This window comes from Coffea arabica, chromosome 2c (assembly GCF_036785885.1).
Source record: "Coffea arabica cultivar ET-39 chromosome 2c, Coffea Arabica ET-39 HiFi, whole genome shotgun sequence".
Lineage (NCBI taxonomy): Eukaryota > Viridiplantae > Streptophyta > Magnoliopsida > Gentianales > Rubiaceae > Coffea > Coffea arabica.
In genome coordinates this window covers 3,161,847-3,180,989 of record NC_092312.1, presented here as the reverse complement: position 1 = coordinate 3,180,989, position 19,143 = coordinate 3,161,847, and the positions used below count along the sequence as shown (strand labels likewise).

Below are 19,143 nucleotides of genomic sequence, written 5' to 3'. Positions count from 1 at the left end.
TAGGATAAATTTTAATTTTTTAAGATCAAAATTGGAAGCTCTAAAAATAACATAAAATGTTTACTCCGAAAGTGCCATCTCTCTCCCTCTATGATTTGGATTAATATTTTCTACACTGACAGTATATAAACTGACAGCCAGCGTTAGATGAATGACAATTATGTAAAATTTAAATTTAAAATTCTGACTTTTACATATATATCATGAATCAAACGGTGATAGTATGTATGCTGTCAGAGTACGTAAGATTTACTCTTGTTATTTTATAGACATTATCGGGGATCTCATCTCATGTTTCAGTTTCCAAACAAATTGACATATAAACCAAAGATCAAAACCAAATACTTACGTAGTAGTGGTATGGAACTGCTAGTCCTAACTCCTAACTAAACAAAAGGGCATGTACTTGGGTCGTGAATAATGCAACAGCATCAGAAAAGGATTGAGTGCTTATACAACCCAAAGAAAAGAAGAAAAAGGAAATTCTAAGGCCATATAAGTCGTGATATATTCTGGAAAAACAGGCTTATGAGTTATGACTCAATGGCATTGTAACCACTCACAACTGTCAAGCACTCAATGGAAATTCTTAGGCTGCTAGTACCGAGAAGGTTTGTTAGTAATAAATAGGGATAATTTCAGAAACCTCCCCTGAGATTTTCGACAGTCTTACTCACCTTCCTTAAATTTTATAAAATATCAGATACCTCCTTTGTCAGATTATTGGACCCTATTTGTGATATTATTGATGATGAATTGACAGATATATCCTTACAACTTATGATATATATTGAAGCTATTTTGACAGAATTAGTTAAATGAGTAATAGAGATATAATTTTTGATATAACTTATGATATACCTTTTATTCCACTTTACACTTTTTATTCGTAGTACAATCACCAATGAAGAGTTTAGCACTAGTGTTACCTTTTTCTAAAGTCATGTATTTCACTTTTTTTTTTGTAAGACAATTATCTAGTGTAACTCATTACTTATATTTGGGTAAATTTGGTTTTCAAAAATTTAATGACGTAAATTGTATATTACATCATCTTATAAAGTGATGCGACGCAATTTGGGTTATTGAATTTTTTGAAAATCGGATCTACCTAAGTTCTAGTATTCAAACAAAGCTTGTTGAATAAATTTGACTAACTACAGTGCGAATTAATTTTTTTTTTAAAAAAATCTCAACTAAAGTATCTAGCACTAAATGAAATGAAGTATCTCGCTATTTCATTTCATTTTCCACAGAGAAAATCGCAAAAAGAGTTATTAAACTATTGAGAATTTGGTTATTTGATCGTTACATTATTTATTTAACTGCAATTGCCATTCAATCAATTAACCAAATAGTGAAAATTTTTTGTGATTTAACTAGTAAAAATTTATACTTTTAATCACTCAAATAATATTTTTTTATGACTTAACTAATAAAAATTTATACTTTTAATCACTCAAATTATAAAACTATACATTTTTTTTATATCACCAGAAGTATGTTTCAATTAATTGAATGATCATATTAGCTAAATAAATGTCTAATAGCTACAACAAAAAAATATAAATAGCATTGTAACATTGCTTGAAGAAACCATCTGTATTTGTCTCTATCTGGTTCAACTTATTACTTTTTTTTTTGCTTTTGCTTTAGCTCAAGTTGTGGATAAGCAAAAAGGGCATATGTGGAACACAAATATCATCTCACTCCTCAAAATATTTTTTTAATACTCATTTTTCTGACATGGACTAATCTTGTTATTCCAACTATAAGTTCAAGGAGGTATCTGATATTTTGCAAAGTTCAGGGGAGGTGAGTGAGACAGACAGAAACCTCAGGGGAGGTTTCTGAATTGTCCCTAATAAATATTGGTACGATAAAACCGTGTGAAACAGATACATATTAAGTGTAACAACAATTAACGACTAACATCCATCATCAGTTAGTCGATCTTCTTGTTAATCGATTTGATGTTGATGGGATGATGCCTAAATCATGTTTAAGCATTTGTTGGTGAAGTGGTTTAATCATAAGCATGGCCCGAAGCTCATACTTGCATCATTAATTATCCAATACAAAGATGAGTTCCAGAGTAAAATGGACCCAACAACTCATTTCTGACAATTCAGTAATTGCTCAAGTAAGGGGCTAATCTAATCACAGTCTCCCCTTTTAAATCCACGCCCTATCCCTTGCTAATTGGTGAACTTGCTGGTATTTTTTGCAATTCCAAAATTATCTTCTTTTTTTTTTTAATATTTTCCTACAAATAACTGCTAAGAGGAGTAAACAAAAGGAATAATCAAGGATTGGATGAAGGCAGACAGGGCTAATTCCACAAAATATTGTCCAAAACAAAAATCCTACAACTATTACTCTGAAAATGGCATTTTCTAATTATATGTCTGTGAGTCGGCCGTTGATCTGTATGAATTTTTTTTTTTTTACCAATATTTTGAGAAAGTAGTCTGTAGGGACGGGAGTTTGGGATTGAAAATCATATTTTTATAAACATTTATTTATATCAACTTAATAAAATCTCCTTATTTTGCCCTCAGTCCCCAAAGTAATTAACAGACTAATATTTCACACTCTTTCTTTACATAACTTTCACATAATATACCAACCTCTATTTTTTAAAGGGATAATCGTTCAAAACGTTCATCACATTTTACAAGATGATTTTTTTTTACCCTCACTTTTAAAAGTGTAATTTTACGCCTCTTACAAATTCACATTAACCAAATTTGGTCGCTACCTAAGTTTTTGACTAGTTTTTTGTCGGAATCCACCACATGACTTGCGTGTGATCATTTTTTAAGAGCAAAATTATCAAATCAAATTTTTACATAATCTGATTTATAGTCCCTCACATTTCACAAAATAAATTTTTTCTTCCTTAACATTTTACAAAATGAGTTGTTTCGTTCCTCACATTTAAAAAACTGAATTTTTCCGTCCCTCATATTTTTGAAAATGAATTTTTTTATCCCTCATTGATCATGTATACGAACAGTTTTTTTTCTATAAACTCACGTATATGTCTATTTGATTTTACTTAAACAGTATGAATAACATGTAATTTATTTCTATTGAATTTCATCTAAACATGTTAATCATAGTTATACACATGCTATTCAATAGATATATATAGGGGTTTAAAACTAATAATTTTGTTTGAAACCCATGTATATACTTATATGATTTTACCATTTGTACCTATTCAATAATTGTGACATTTCTTTTTTGATAATAATTTATTTATTAAGTTGTATAATAAGATCATCTAATTAATGGGTTCTAACTCGAATTCTATAATTGTGCTAACAAATTTCAGTTTAAATCTGAAATTTCTACTCGATACTTTTAAGATCAACAGTTGAATTACTTGCCCTATGATTTTGTTAAAATTTGAAAGTGCCAATCACTTATTTCTTTATATCATACTTTTCTTTTGTTTATTTTTTTTATCCAAATTTAATTCGATATAAATACTCGATAATATTTAGGATAAACTGTCTTCTTTATTTTCAAATTTCGAGTAAAAGAAAATGAATATAAGTGAAAAACTAACAATTTTTTTAAACCCACATATATATCTATTTGATTTCACTTGAGCAATACAAATATTGTGTAATATATTTCTATTTGATTTCACATGCTATTCGTACTGTTCAGCTAAAATCAAATAAATGTATACATGGATTTTAAAAAAATATTCATACACATGATCAATAAAAGATGAAAAAATTCATTTTGAAAAACGTGAAGGATGAAAAAATTTATTTTGTGAAATGTAAAGGACGAAAAAATTTATTTTATGAAATGTGAGGGATTATGAATCGAATTATATAAAATTTGATTTGACAAATTTGCCCTTAAAATATAATCACGTGCAAGGCACGTGGTGAATTCCGACAAAAAATTAGTCGAAAACCTAAGTAGGGATCAAATTTGATCAATGTGAATTTGTAAGGAACGTAAAATTACATTTTTAAAAGCAATGGACGAAAAAAGTTATTTTGCAAAACGTGAAAAATGTTTTGAACGATTTTGCAAAATATCAATCAAACTAAATTGAAATACCAATTAAAATAGAAGTGAAATATAAAAAGTGAAAATAAAATCAACATAAAAAGTTAATACGTCATTTGTTACAAACATGAGAAGTCAGGAGTTTCTTGTTTTAAATTTTAACTGCCAACCTCTAAACTCCGAGTCCAAATGCTCCAAGAAAAATGCTATTGTTAAGTTTTTTTCTATAGTAATTACTCTATTATATTTTCAATGCTTAATTATTCTTATCGGTGATTATTCTTTTTAACATCTAAATTTGACAAAATATAGTAATATGTGATTTTTTTAAATATATTATCTTACTTTAATATCAAATCAAACTTAATTTCCTTAAATTCTAAGATAATTTTTTGTAAAAAAGCCACTCATAATTGTTTGCACAGCAAGTGATTAATAAAATAACATTTTTTTTTATCACATAACACTCGTGTTGTTAAAGAATAGAAGGGTAGAGAGTTTGATTCTGAGTGTTTTATTTAAGACTTGTACTAGCATTAAAATGTTAGTTATAGTATTTTGAATCTGGAATACAATTTGCCATACTTTCTTTGTTTCATTATTTCCAATTTCTACAGTCTTTATCGTTCGCTCGCCCTGAACAAAAAAATTCTGACTCCGTTTATGGTTATGAAGGGTACTCTTGCTGATGTTGAACAATATTCGGGTAGCTGAAACGCAGAAAGGCCCTCTTGATGAAATCAATTTTGAGAGGGATCATCATCAACTAAGCAAGAAAAATCACAATACGGTTGGCTTTGAGTGAAGGAATTCAAAAAGGAAGGATTAACATGGGAAAGTTGAGGAGAACTCGGACTTAAACGTGGCCTTATGCCATGTTCCAGTTGAAACACACACGGGAACTTTTAGCTTCATATGCCATAGATGGAATCGAACTAATATGATGATCGAGTCAAATATGCTGACGAGAATTCGAGTAACACCTTAAATTATTGTTGATTTGCTGCTAGACAAGTCTAGCAGTTGCCCCTAACTAATACAAAAAGGTTCTACTTGATTTCAAAGTAGGCTCTACACTTTGCATGTGAATTAATGTTCGATCGAAACTTTCTTATTGATTTGGAATCAATTATCAGGCATGCCAAATAATTGCTCGACATCAACATAAAATTTCTCATTCATCAAGTATTTAAAAGCCCTTTATTTCTCAAGGTAGTGGATTCAAATTCGAAGTCATCCTGAAATGAATTGGTTTGAAATTCATCCGATGATATCTTTAATTATGTACTTTTTGATAGATAGAATTGCAAGACACTGATGGCATTTAATTGAAATTTGAAAGGGCTGTCGATTAATATTCAAACGGCATATGCAGCGGAGCCTGCCTTTGAAAAACAACCCTTAATGAAGCCCTTCGACTGTGGCCTGCGCCTGGAGTGCTGCCTTGTCCGTTCTTCTGAGCTTTCGCTTTTCTGTAGGAGAAGTTAATTTGGGTGATAATAGAGTATTACTTGAAATAATTACTGTAGCATTTTTTTTGTGATTTGATGTATGTAAAATAAAAAAAGGTAGTTAGGAATATACAAAGATGGATTGAAAAAATTTTTTATGATGCAAGCGAAATATTTTTAGAGATAATTTGTATTGATTACCTATTCGGCATTAACACACTTTTTGAGAGCATTGAATAAATCTCTAGCATTTGGGAGGCCCAGCCGCCCAGGAATCCACAAAGAGGAGTTTTTGTCCATTTAAAATTAAAAACTGTAAAATATCCTTATTTGTTAGTGTAATAATTTATTTCACAGAACAATTACTTCCAAAAGCCCAATGGTACAAAAACCTTGCTTTAAGCAGACAATATTTAATTAATCCGTCAATCTGCCTCGTTCGTAGATTGGATAGAATTATCTTCATGTTAAGAAGAAATTACTTCCTTGAATAAGAGAGAAATTGTGTTAAAGTTTATAGATTTCCTCTCACATCCAATGGAGTCAGAGCCTTTATTCATTCAACAAGGCATGAGAATGAGAAAACTTAGAGAACTAGTTTTTGCCCTCCACATTGTAGGGGCACTCCAAGGGACCGGACTGCTTCCCAAATAAAACTGTGGAGCGCAGACAACGTTGCAGGTATTTTTTTAGGTAGTAGGGCAGAAAAGTTGGAGCTTGTATAAAGAAAAGAAACAACTATAACATCAATACCTCGAAATCTATAAAACTGAACCCCGATTGACACAGGAAGTTGGCTAATCCCAGAATAAAATCATCATTAAGCAACAAAAAAATTTCCCAATCAAAGAGCTCAACCTGCCAGCTTATTTGACAGCATTAGAATCATAAACCATAAATATTAAGCTAATATAATTGAGCAAATTACCAAATTTTCTAAAAGCACTTTGTCAAAAAGACACGTTTCGAAAAAAGATCCATTTAAAGCTCTGGCACTCCGCAGGCACTTTCTCCTCCCTCTGTCTCCCCCCTTAAAGCGCCGAGCAAACCACATTAAAGTGCATCACCTCTTCCTTTTTCTACCTGAAAAATTACCGTTGAAGCCTCTTACATCACTTGTAGTCTCAGAAGTGTTCTGCTTATTTAGGCCTTTCCTTCCTCCATATCCAAACTTGGAGTTCCTGAATTCCCTATTCTTTCTATTTTTATCTGGCCCTTTCATCCCCCTTCTACCACCACCTTTCCCTGCCTTCCCTCCAGAACGGTCTCCTGGAGCCACCCCGGGCTGTTTCTTATTTGATCGCTCAAATGCCTTTCCATCTTCAAAAGCAAAATCCAAGTCACCGTCTTTGTCACCACCTGCAAAGCCACTGTGCTGCCTATTTTTCCTCCACTTCTTAACAGACTCTATCTCTTCCTTCTTTTGCTTAGCCCGCTCCTTGAGCTTCTGTGCCTGTACCTCTTTGGCTATTTTCTTGTTCTCCCTTGCCTTCCTTCTCTCCTCACTCTCCTCAATCTTTCTTTTCTCTGCCAACAGACGACCCTTAACTTTCTCCATGTGAGCATCAGATTTGACCATCTCAGCATAGTAGTCAGATGGCCTCAAGAAAGGTATCCCCATTGACTGAAACTCCAAAAAGGCCTGCCTTGTACCCTCCAATGCCTGTGTATAGAAAGCAAGCTCCCGCGTCAAGTCATCGTTAACGTCCACCTCTTGCTCCCTGTCAATGTCTACCGAAAGCTTGTGTATCCAACCCACATTTTCAGGCCAACTTATATCTCCCAGTTTATCAAGCAAACCGTCCCTGTTGTTTACAGCAGTCTTTGAAGGTTCAGCCAACTTCACATCTTCATCTCCTTCTGACTCTGGTTCTGAATCAATGACTTCATTATCGGGATCCTCCATTCCAAGATCATTGATATTTTCCTCGTCCAGCATAACCTTTTCTGGGATAACAATAGAAAAAGAAAGTAAGAAAATAATCAGTAGGTAAGCTCATTAAGTCAAAAAGGATACTTAGTATGTTTCTCATCCATATTTAACCAGCTGTCACCAGAAGTAAACTATATGAGAATTATATTCAGCATTGCTAGTGATGCACACCTTGCAAACAGAAGATGACATCTGACCGGGTATGCAAGCCTTAAAGGACTTAGATGGCTTTCTGACACCTACTTACATTAAGACTTACATTAAGACCTGCCTTATTCTAAACTATAAGTTCCGCATAGCTAATTGTACACGTTCCTAATCGCACAGATATCTGTCTTTTTCACAAATAGATGGTTCCCTGAGGACAATAGGCTCCATAAATATTAGAAGCAAGTAAATATACGCATATAACTGTTCCAAACAGTAAAATAAAATCAGTTAATGGGGCCAAAAGATGTAAATCCATTCACTTGAAGTGTACAACTTCCGCAACCCCAAATTGCCAAAACAATTGAAACTTCATACAGGAAACAAGGACACAGACAGGCAAAATTATAATTACTACAGCAGGAGGACAAGTATACAAGGAGACAAAAATTAACCGTCAGAACCTTCATAGTGGAGATATCACAAAAAAATCAAGATACAATAACCAAGAAATAGCAGCAAGAAAAGTAAAATGAAAGGTCTAAAGAAAGTTTTAAAAAAAAAAAAACTAGATTTTTATCCTAAAGACCGAATCTTAAATTTCCCAATATTAGAAAAAAAAACCCTAAAAACTCTCAACCATAGGAAAGAAATAGAAGAAGATATACAAAAAGGGATAGCAAAAGCCCCAAAACAAACAACCACGTGAACTCAAGATAACAAATTAATGGACAAGAACAAGTGATAGAAAATTTTACTTAAAAATATGATTCCTTTTCTAAATTTAGAGGGGGGAGGTAGAGGATCGATGGATGGATGACGGGCAAGCTGACTAAATGAAATGGAGGGGTTGGTGATGAAGGGATCAAGGTTTAGTGAAGGATACGAGCCAGTTAAGGCCGCAGCCTCCTCAGTCCTCAAAGTTCCTAATAAACCCTATCGGCTTGTCCCTCCTCTCTCAGCACCAGTTCAAAACAGGTAATTCTCACTTTTAGGCTAGGGATGGCAACGGGGCAGTTTTGGGGTGGGGGAAGGCATCCCGGTGTCCAAAAGTTCCCCGGCACCGCCCTGTTTCCCCCACCGGTGCCCCCGGGAGAAGAAAATACCAGTTAAGTAAACACGACAAAATAAAGGCATACGTCAGTTAGCTAAGTGGATTTCACTTCAACCACACCCGCTCAGTCACTACAAAAGCTTCTAATAGATAATCAAATGCAAAATTTCTGATATTCTATAGAAAAAACAGAAGTTCAGATTTTTCTTCCACTACCAAAAGTTTACATTCCTCTAGCTGGTTTCTACATCAGAATGCTCAAAGTGAATTCAGATTCAACGAAGTATATTCATTCAGAATTCAATTTTCACAAGTCTTCACAGAAAAGGTTAATAGCCTCAACAAAAGCATATAACATAGAACCAGGAGTCTAATTCTATTGCACATAGCAATTGATTTTGGGGAGAGAATCTGACAAATTACAACTCGTGGTGGTTACCAGGTTATGGGTTGGCTCTGTAAAGCTGCACCCTCTACTTCAGGCGATGGAGAAAGGAGCGGCAGCCGGCGGGTAAGATTGAGCGAGTGAAAGGGAGGAGCAGAGTTGCGGCTACTGTTGTTCGGGAAGACCGAGAAATTGAACTCTCGATCGACGCTCCCGCAGTGGAGGAAGGTGCGGTTGACAAGATTAGAGGGAGAAGCGGACGAGCAGTGAGTTGTGATCGTCGATGGACAGTGACAATGCGTGGGTGGGCTTGCGGCTGATAAGAGGATGGAGGGGTAATAAGGGGCCCGAATGAATTAGGGTTCCATGAATGTTTGCATAATTCGGGTTAATTACAGAAACCTTCCCGAGGTTCATCCTAATACCAACTAGCGCTGTCAAAGTTACAAAAATTTCACTTACCTCCTCTGTCAATATAACGTGACATGTGCCTAGATATCCCAATCAGCGGTACTGAAATGACAATGCTACCCCAACATTTTTCTACTTTTTTTAAGTAGCAAAGGCTGGGAAAAATTTTTTTAAAAAAATCCTATATCTAAAAACAAATAACATGAATCCCGTATAAAATAGTTTTCTCACTCTTTATTGTGAAAATATTTGCTTTTAATGTTTGTCTATGCTATAACCAATCTCTTGAAATTTTCACTCTAATTTCTAGGGGTGTGAATCAAAATCAAAATCGGTATTTTGGAATTTTGAAATCAGAATTTTTCGAAATTTTGGTATCAGAATTTTTAATCGATTTCGATTTCGAATTCACCAATTCGGAATTCAATTCGGAATTCGGTAAATTCCGATTTTATAGAATTCATGAATATAAAAATTATGATTATTATTATATAAATATTATATTACAGATATATAAAAAATATTATATATATGTGTGAAAACGAAATTGAAATCGAATTAGGAATTCCGATTTCACCGAATTCATGAATATAAAAATTATTATTATAATATAAATGTTATATTATATTATATATATATATATATATATATATGAAAAACAGATTTAAAATCGAAATAGGAATTTCGAATTCAATTTCGATTTCGAATTGTGAATTCGAAATTAAAATTTTCGATTTGAAAAATCTCATTACAGAATTCGATCAATTCAAAATCGGATGTTCCAATTTCCATTCCGAATTACCGAATTCGGTTGGTAAATCAAAATTTTTTGATTTTGCACACCCCTACTAATTTCCCTCTTCAAAGCAAGATTTTTGCTTCTCTTTTATTACAATATTAATTTCGACCTTGTTTCAACCAATGTTTTGAAGCTTTTAGGGATAATTTCAATCTCCAACAAGTTCGCTGAGGATCTCTAAGGTATCAAAAATTTTACCTGTCTCTCTTACCCTTTTGGAAATGAAAAAACTAATCTTAACTTTATAATTAAGCTCCCTTGTTTGTCATGCACATACAGAGGATAGGTTTTATAATTGTTTCCCGATTTTACTTTTTATTCATTTCTCTTTTATTTCATCAATAAGGTCAAAGTAATTATAAATAACTATCAGATCAAATGTCAAACTAGTAAACATTTTTTGATAATTTTTAAAATCATCCAATTTTTTAGTTATTTTTTATATCAAAATCAAGAATATGTCAACATAATCTAAAAACAAATGGTCCAAAATAAAATCACTATCAAACTAATCCATAATCTTTTAAAAAATCAAGATAACATCTTTCTTCTTTGTCTTGAAAAAGAATCTGTATCCCCAATAAAGTACTAAAAAAAAAAGAGGAGGAAATCCAACTGTTTAAGCAAGCTCTCGGTGCTCAACTGGGTGTATTTGGCCACATTTACTAAGCTTCCGTAGAGTCTAGTCTCCTTCCTTATGTGAACCATTTCCGTGGGAGTTATACTTCGCTTCAGGTAGATGTGATCCTCTCTTATGGAACCTTTGCTTTTCTCACTTTCTGTGGATTAGAACCCTGAAGATGTTGCTCTCTCTGCGTGTTCGCACACGAGATTTTGTGGAATGAAGATATCGAGGCATGTCTTAGCTGAGGAATTTAAAGTTTAAATGGTACTCCACGCTACCATTTTTCCCGCCCAACACTGACAATTATCAATATTATTATTTGGAATAGGGTATTATATATAGGGATAATTTCAGAAACCTCCCCTAAGGTTTCTAGTAATTTCAGACAGCTCCCATCACATTTTAAAAATTACACATATCTCCCCTACAACATAGGTTGGGGTTTCACCTTGATAGTGTAAGACCAAAAAATTATATGAATGCCCAAAATTACCCTCATCTAAATTTCCTTAATATGAATAATCATTAAAAATTTTTCAAAGTGAAGAATACATTTGTATAATACCAAAATTATGAATTTTATTGTTTAGCTAATGTCTTGATATTTTCCATCCCCATGATTTTCTATATCCACCTGAATTTTTAAACTCTTATAACTTCTTCTTCTGAACAAATTCTTTGTCTTAGATGCTAAAATCCACCGTTGTAATTCTTAATTTACAATCTTTATCTTTCTATAGGTTTTTTTTCATATATTGCTTACCAAACCGTTGGTTATACAACTCACAATCCTTACCTTTTTCCCACTCAAATGGTAAAGTCCTCAGTTACAAAATTCTTTTAACCTCTTCTCTCAACATTTGGATTGGTCACCTTAAATCAATCCATATTTTTTTTTCTCTAAATTGACACAATTTTATTGAGAACAAGTTTGATGTCTATTAAGAGGAATTAGACAAAATATCAACAAAGTGCAAGTTTAGGGTAGTAGTTTTAGTACAATTTATCAAATTATACTTTCTCGTAATCTAATAGCTTTTTTATGTTCAATGATATGAACAATTGGGTTATTGGTAGAGATGATTGCTTCTATCATCATCAACAACAATGGCATATTTGAGTGATAGAAAGAAGGAGACATATTTCTTGATTAGCATATTTGAGAAATAAAATGTTACAATTTAATGGTCATGATAGAAATAATTTGGTCACAAGTCTAGTCAAGAAAAATTGTTTTCCTTTTTTCTGTTATCTTTTCCCTTTTTTTTTTATTAACGGCTTATATTTTGAAAAATTATGAAGGTTATTATAGTCATTGTCTATCATCAAGGGAGGTAAGTGTAATATTGAAAACTTCAAGGGAGCTCAGTGAAATTATCAAAAACCTCAGAGGAGGTTTCTGGAATTATCCCTTATATCTACTTAAAAACTTCAAAAGTAATTCCAAATATAAGTTTAGGAGTAATTGTGATCATAGGTACTAAACTATTTAAAATAGCATGATCTGATCATTGAACCTTTTTTTTACTTATCCAGAAGATCGCTCAAGTCTCTAAAATGAACCTTTTAAGTCATATTAGCTAATTTTTCTCGTAACCAACCACTAAGATGCACATTTGACTTGCATTCCAAGTTTTTAGGGAAAAAAATGTTCTAGGTCGCCCGTCATTTTGGATTGACTTAACAATGAATGAATCAAAAGATACGTTTTAGAGAGTTGAGCGACCTTTTGACCGGAAAAAAAAATTGTACCGCTTCAAATAGTTTAGTGACTATTCTCGCAATTTACTCATAATCTAATTACTCCATGAAGATAAATCTGAAACATAATATGGAAATCCCAGATCAATTATATTTTCTCATAGAAAATGCTTCTGCTATTTGGGCAACTGTTTTTCGACACCATAGGGTACATATGACATTAACACTCGAAAAAATTCCAACAAAATTTGGGGTCTAATTAATGAGCTTGCTGCTTGCAACTACTGTACAAACAGTAACAAAATTGGGAAGCAAAATTCTCGCAGGAAAATGTTCCACTCTTCAGAAAAGGAATGTAACTGTCCAGAAACAAATCCCATCAATTCACATCAACTAACTCAACATCAAAAACCAGCCAGGAGTTTGGTGGTATAGCTGCACCAGCACCTTGAGCTCCATAACTGCATTATGGAACAATTTTGTCAAGCCTATTACTTGGATGGATTCAAAACAGTAAAGAACATATACCAACTCGAAAGGAATATTAAAAAATTCTAGTGCAATAAGCAGATGAAAAGAAAATTTTGTTTAATCATCCTAAAGTTCTATGAGAATTATGAAGAGACCGTACAACTCAAAATAAACACAGTGGCAACCTTGGCACTTCACTTTTGGCACTGGCAAACCATCCTCTTTGTAATTTCCACAAACATAAGGAAAAGCGGATTGCCAGAACATATTAAATCATGTGGACTGCCAATATCGCTACCAAAAGCTAAACACTAAGAATGGAACAATATTTTCTTCCAAATGTTGGTACATTTGTTATAAACCAGCTAAGATAAGTTTTGCTCCCAAGAAGTGGACGTCTGGAATGGTTAAGATCCAACTACTTCATTGTCAACAAAAGCAATTATGGTTCTTTCACCTCTGCCTTCTATTCTTTCCACCTATTTTCACCCACCTTATTTGATCAACATGAGTAGCAGCATAGTAAATGTTTTCTATAGGATATTTTTACTGCTATATATGAAAATTTTAACTGGCTGAAATTTCAAGTTTTCAACTGCAATTCAACAGTATTACATTAAAAAATGAACAATTGCATACCCCATGGCTGGTGGAATTGTCAGCCTTCTTTTGTCCCCAGTGCGCATGCCTGGTGATTTTAAGAGTTAGAAGATGTCAGTTTCATTCTGAATTTTGGAAAGCAACTATTGAAATCAGGAAAAAGTTTATTTGAATACCATTAACACCAATATCCCATCCTTTAATGACTTGTCCAATGCCTGTTAGCACAGACACGTATATTAACTGAGAGAACTGATACGGTTCCAAACTGCAGTCACAAGTTCATGCAAAAGAATTCAATACCTAAACGAAATTTGAATGGTGCTCTTCCAATGTTAGAGTCAAATATTTTGCCATTTTTCTTCAGTTTTCCAATATATAGGACGCTAACCTGTATATTGAACAAAAAAATAACTCTCATTAACAGCGATACTAAATATTACCACATGCACTAATGATAGCTTTGTCTGGAAGTACTTTAGCACAACACAGATCACCAACTCCTCTCACTTAAGGCTTTTGTTTTCATTTTTCTCATATCTCCTCCTTATTGGCAGAAAGGGGTTAAAACTTAGAACACTTATAGCCATGCCCATATGACTCATAAAGAGCTAAAAGTTCACCTTTCGTCCAGGAGTAGCTTTTTTGCCATCTGGTTTACCCATGGCCAGCTCCTCTATGACCAACCCATTAGGGAAGGACCTCACTTGAAGTGACTTATTTTCAGCCTTCTCTTCTACCTCCATCTTAGACCCAATCTTATCTGACATGGTTTGCCCAGGATCTGAACTCACCGCTGTCTCCTGCTTCTTCTTCTTCTTCTTCTTCTTGTTTTTCTTTTCCTTCTCCCTGGAGTGAAACAGCATAGTACCACGGTAATTTAGTTAAAAGCTTGGTCCTATTCAATCATCACTGTAAGGAAATAAAGTCATGAACAGATGAGAAAATAATTAATGATCCAATTGTAGCACACATGAACATAAAATGTATCCATAGAAAACCTCTATGGGGTAATGTATTTGATCCCCTGTTAGCCTCAACAACTAAATTCAGTTTCTTGAGCCATGCTAAAAAGGTAATGGTCTTTTTTGTAAATGGTTGTTCTCCCAACCCCCCTGGGGCACATTGGGAAAATCATCAAATTAGAGAGAAAAGTATCAAGTGATAACTACTTCACCAAATCATCAAATTAGAGAGAAAAGTATCAAGTGATAACTACTTCACCATAACATGACATGCTAATCATGCCAGATTATAGATAACATGTAATTAAAGATTTACATGCACCTCCTAAAACAAAGATAGATATTAGGGATAATTTCAGAAACCTCCCCTGAGGTTTCATGAAATATCACCTAGCACTCCTGAACTTTTCAAAATCTCACTTAGCACCCTTGAAGTGATAGTAGGGCCATTTACTAATATCAAAGGTGATGAATTGTCAATAATACCCTCATATTTAAATTTTCTAAACTTATTTTTCTTTCTCTAAATGTCAATGAAATATAGGATTTAATCAATGAAATATTCAGCGCATTTGGAGAAAAACAGCTGCAGGTTCTTTTTTTCCCCTTTTTTTGTGTTTCACAACTTTTTATTTATTTAGTTATTTGTTCCTATTCATGTAGAGCGCAAGAGAAATAAAGTAACTAAAACTCCAAACTGCAGTTTTTCAAATTCTGAGTTTTTTATAATAAAATTTTCATATTTCATACCCATAAAAAGTCTGTCTATTTTGAGTATATTCTCTATATGATATTGAAGTTGAATTTCATCTATTGCTGAGTTTTTTTGGCTCAAATGTATGCTTTTTACATGCTAATTGCCTTCAATGCTATGGAGGGTTTTATTTATAGAAATGGTTTAAAAAAATATTTGCTTTACTGTCTCTCTCTACTATAGAAATGACTATTGGCTGTAACATAAAATCTTATTAATTTTCATCTCCTCACTTTTAAGATGGTTTCAATTTAGTACTTTTTTTCCTTGGTTTGTAAAATGTTCATTTTTTTATAGGCTAAGGGTATTAAAGGCACTAAAATAATCTCTCTCCTCAAACATGAATTTTTTAATATTACTTTTGGTTAGAAGGGTGACAATGTTACCAAAATGTCAATTCGAGGGGTGCTAAGTGAGATTTTGAAAACCTCAAGGGAGCTAGGTGATATTTCATGAAACCTCAGGGGGGGTTTCTGAAATTATCCCTAGATATTATGTGCCCCATTAAGTGCTACAAGCAACAGAAAGATGCGACTCTTTTAGTGCAAAAGACCAGATGTTTCATTTTGGCAGATAATTTATGAAATTTCGCAATAGTTAATCACAAATTTCACCTTTCAGTATTTGGCTCCAGAACATTTCCCATGTCAGCTACTTGCTTTTGCACCATATCACCAGAATTCTCCTCTTTGGAGATATCATTGTTGCCATTGGTTTCGTGTGCTATTACCTCCTTGTTAGCAATCTTTTTCTTTTTGTTCTTTTTCTTTTGCTTGGCATCAATTCCTGGAGCTGCATTGTCGACTTGAGCTAAATTATCACGTGATTCACCAATTTCCCTGTTCATGGTGAATAAAAAAGGAATTTGTACAAGAGCAAACAAATATTAGTTTGTAAAGCAACTAATTATTAAGTGCAGGTGAACCAATCAGCTTGAAATGAAGCAAAACTCTGAATAAGCATTGTAATTGGCAGATTAAAGATCAAAATTATGCATTGCATGCATCACAAGTTTTCCAGGATCTTTTGTATTTTCTCTGAAGTGAAAATCTCTTTACCTTGAGTGCTCATCATCTTGGCCAACAACATCAGTCTTTCTCTTTAAGCTTCTGTTAGGGGCAAAATCATCTTTGCCTTTCTTTTGTATCGCTTCATCACCAGCATTATCATCCTGAGTTTCATTTGCAGTTACTCTGGTAATCAAGTCGTCCTTTTTCCTTTTTCCAGGGGAAGAAATCGGGAAGCCATCCTCATCTTCACTTTCCAATATGGGAGTAACAGAAGTACCCCTGACAACAAGCTCCTTGCCTGAGTTTTCCTTTTTATCGGACTCCCCTTCATGATTTCCCTTTTTCTTTGTTTGCTTAGATATGGCGACTTCCTTGGTGGGCTTCTTATCATCCACTATCTCCTCAATTTTAACTTTTTTAAGAAGACATGAAAAGAGGGCATAGGGGAAGAAATAACAAGTTAATTACTGAATAATACTACTCATACAGATCTTCATACATTCTTCATTTTAGAACATTGATGGAATAAAAATATAATATACAAGATGTTAACAAAAGAGCCATTAACAAAGTTCCAAAAAGATTAAATGTGACTTCTTACGTTTTCAGGCTCATGAAATAACCACTTGCCCAGCTCTCTTTAATATATAACTTCTCAACTCATAGTTTATTAATTTCCTTGCAAGTAGCAGGTTAATGAATATACAGAACTCTTTGAAATCAAATTCCAGCCAAAAAAAAAAATCCCAAACTAACACAAGAGAAATACCTCCACTGTTGCGGATAGGTGAAGATGGAAACATTTCAAGATCATCATCATCATCAATGAAGTCATCCTCATCTTCATCTTCAGAATCATAATCAAGAGGATCATCCGTTTCACTTTCAGTCTCAAGAACATGCCCCTCATAATGATCTCTTCAATTCATAGTGAAGGAAAATCATGGAAAAAAGGCGGGCACAGAAGAAAACCAAGCATCTAGTTGCATGTGTTTTAGATCATAATTAAGCCCACCACAAAAAAAAAAAAATTAACCGAGTGGAATTGATCAATCATGTCAAAAGGATACAAAAAGCAGGCACAGAAGAAAACCGAGCATCTAGTTGCATGTGTTTTAAATCATAATTAAGCCCACCACAAAAGAATAAAAACCGAGTGGAATTGATCAATCATGTCAAAAGGATACAAGTCACCATCATCTTCGGTTTCACCAAAGAAGAAACCAGAGAGATGGATGCTATGAGGTCCAATGACCGAGAAAGTAACTTCCTCATCTTCCTCAAACTCAAGATTCAGTGCGCAATTCTCCAATTTTTCAGGAAGCAACGAGCATAGATAAATTGGCTTCTTATCTCCAACATTACATTGTACTATGGTCTTTTTGGATGACTTACCTGAGCCTAAAGTAGCCTGAATCCATGGCAAAGCGAATATAATGAAATAACCACACACCAAAACAGTACGGTAAAGCATATCGGAAATTGAGAATACAAATATCAGCAATGCAATCCATCTGAGTCCATTAATGAAGTTTTGATCCAAAAGAGAGCGCCAACAAGTTAACAAAAAAAATAAAATTTTGTGAAAATAAAGTATGAAATCTCAAAGCAAAGTCATCCTCACCTCTCAGAACAATGCATTCCTGCTGAAGCAAAGAGCACGAAACTTTACAACGACAAATAGGGTTAGAAATGGTTTAGAGGGTGGTTTTAAGAGCAGGAGTCTAGTACAACAAATATTTCACCCCATATGCGGGAGAGCATAATCCAAATCCAAAATCAAGTAAACCTGTCTCCCTAAATTGTTAGCAGGTACAGATTACGTCCCATGAAAAATTGAACAACACAGTGCTATATATAATAAATTGAGAAAAGAAAATAAAACGAGAATTACATAACTAAATGAACAGTGTAGATGGAGTTAAATGGAAAAAAACCTGAGATAAGTGAAGTCTCCCCCGGTCATCACCGAAATGATGAACATAAGGTTTTCCTGGTTTCAGCTCAATCCCTAGTCAAGTAGCCAAACAAAATAATAGAAAGCACCTTATAGCTTAATTCCCTATTGGATGTTAATCTCATGCTTAATGAAAGAAAAGCAGATAAAAAGGAATAAGAAAAAACGAAAACAGATGACAAGGAACTGACCCCAAAACGCCATTGTTCTTGAGTAACAGCAGTTGCAGCGGAGAGCCAAGACCCTCTGTTAAGTCCAGAAAGAAGTTTTATTGGCCCTTAAACCCTAATAACCCCTAAATACCAAGAGGCCGACATGGAAAGCAACGCGTCACCTGTTGAAGATACGGCACCGTTTTTTCCGTTAAGTGAAAATTTTTGAACCTACAACGTCATACTACTTGTTATTTATCCCATCAACGTCTCTAACCCAATCCTGCCCTAGTAATCACACCCTAACCTAACCCTGCCCTAGTAATTGCACCTTAAATAGCCAATTTGTCAGTACAAAGTATATATCAATATATGGTTTCTTCTTGGATTAAGAAACAATTGTTTAAAAAAATTCACCAATAAGGAGGTTGGTGTCATTCGAGCCGTAAAACTTTTTTGTTAACAAATGAACTTGCTCAATGGCGTGAGCTGAAAATTAGAATTGAAGTTTTAACTTTTTATGTTTTATCTGAATCTACGAAGGATCACATACAAAATTGCATAGATTATCTTAATAAAGAAAAGGGAAAATTGCAGAAACCTCCCATGAGATTTCTGACATTTGCACTGACTTCTCCTATCAATTTTGAAATAGTATTAACCTCCCCTAGAAAGAGTTGGAGCCAATTT

At 33.8% G+C, this 19,143-nt stretch overlaps 2 protein-coding genes across 6 annotated transcripts; both read right to left on the bottom strand.

The window, feature by feature from the left end:
• Nucleotides 1-6,230: 6,230 nt before the first annotated feature.
• On the bottom strand, nucleotides 6,231-9,398 carry LOC113725123 (probable rRNA-processing protein EBP2 homolog). The gene is made up of 2 exons (XM_027248115.2): nucleotides 9,063-9,398; nucleotides 6,231-7,436 (listed from the first exon to the last, which is right to left on the bottom strand). Exon 2 carries the CDS (start codon nucleotides 7,426-7,428, stop codon nucleotides 6,553-6,555), a length of 876 nt encoding a protein of 291 aa, XP_027103916.1. The 5' UTR covers nucleotides 7,429-7,436; nucleotides 9,063-9,398; the 3' UTR covers nucleotides 6,231-6,552.
• A 3,277-nt stretch (nucleotides 9,399-12,675) lies between these two features.
• On the bottom strand, nucleotides 12,676-18,835 carry LOC113725122 (peptidyl-prolyl cis-trans isomerase FKBP53). 5 transcript variants are annotated; one of them, XM_072073560.1, is made up of 12 exons: nucleotides 18,493-18,811; nucleotides 18,282-18,355; nucleotides 17,969-18,141; nucleotides 17,532-17,755; nucleotides 17,114-17,262; nucleotides 16,393-16,756; nucleotides 15,949-16,173; nucleotides 14,239-14,464; nucleotides 13,919-14,006; nucleotides 13,792-13,833; nucleotides 13,655-13,703; nucleotides 12,676-13,005 (listed from the first exon to the last, which is right to left on the bottom strand). In XM_072073560.1, the coding sequence occupies exons 5-12, from the start codon at nucleotides 17,145-17,147 to the stop codon at nucleotides 12,924-12,926; spliced, it is 1,110 nt and encodes a 369-aa protein (XP_071929661.1). In that variant the 5' UTR covers nucleotides 17,148-17,262; nucleotides 17,532-17,755; nucleotides 17,969-18,141; nucleotides 18,282-18,355; nucleotides 18,493-18,811; the 3' UTR covers nucleotides 12,676-12,923. The 5 variants fall into 5 exon arrangements, 4 of the variants coding, with proteins under 4 accessions (XP_071929661.1, XP_027103914.1, XP_071929652.1 ...); XM_027248113.2 differs by lacking the exon at nucleotides 17,969-18,141 and having other exon boundaries at nucleotides 18,493-18,780; XM_072073551.1 differs by lacking the exons at nucleotides 13,792-13,833; nucleotides 17,969-18,141 and having other exon boundaries at nucleotides 18,493-18,832.
• Nucleotides 18,836-19,143: the final 308 nt, after the last annotated feature.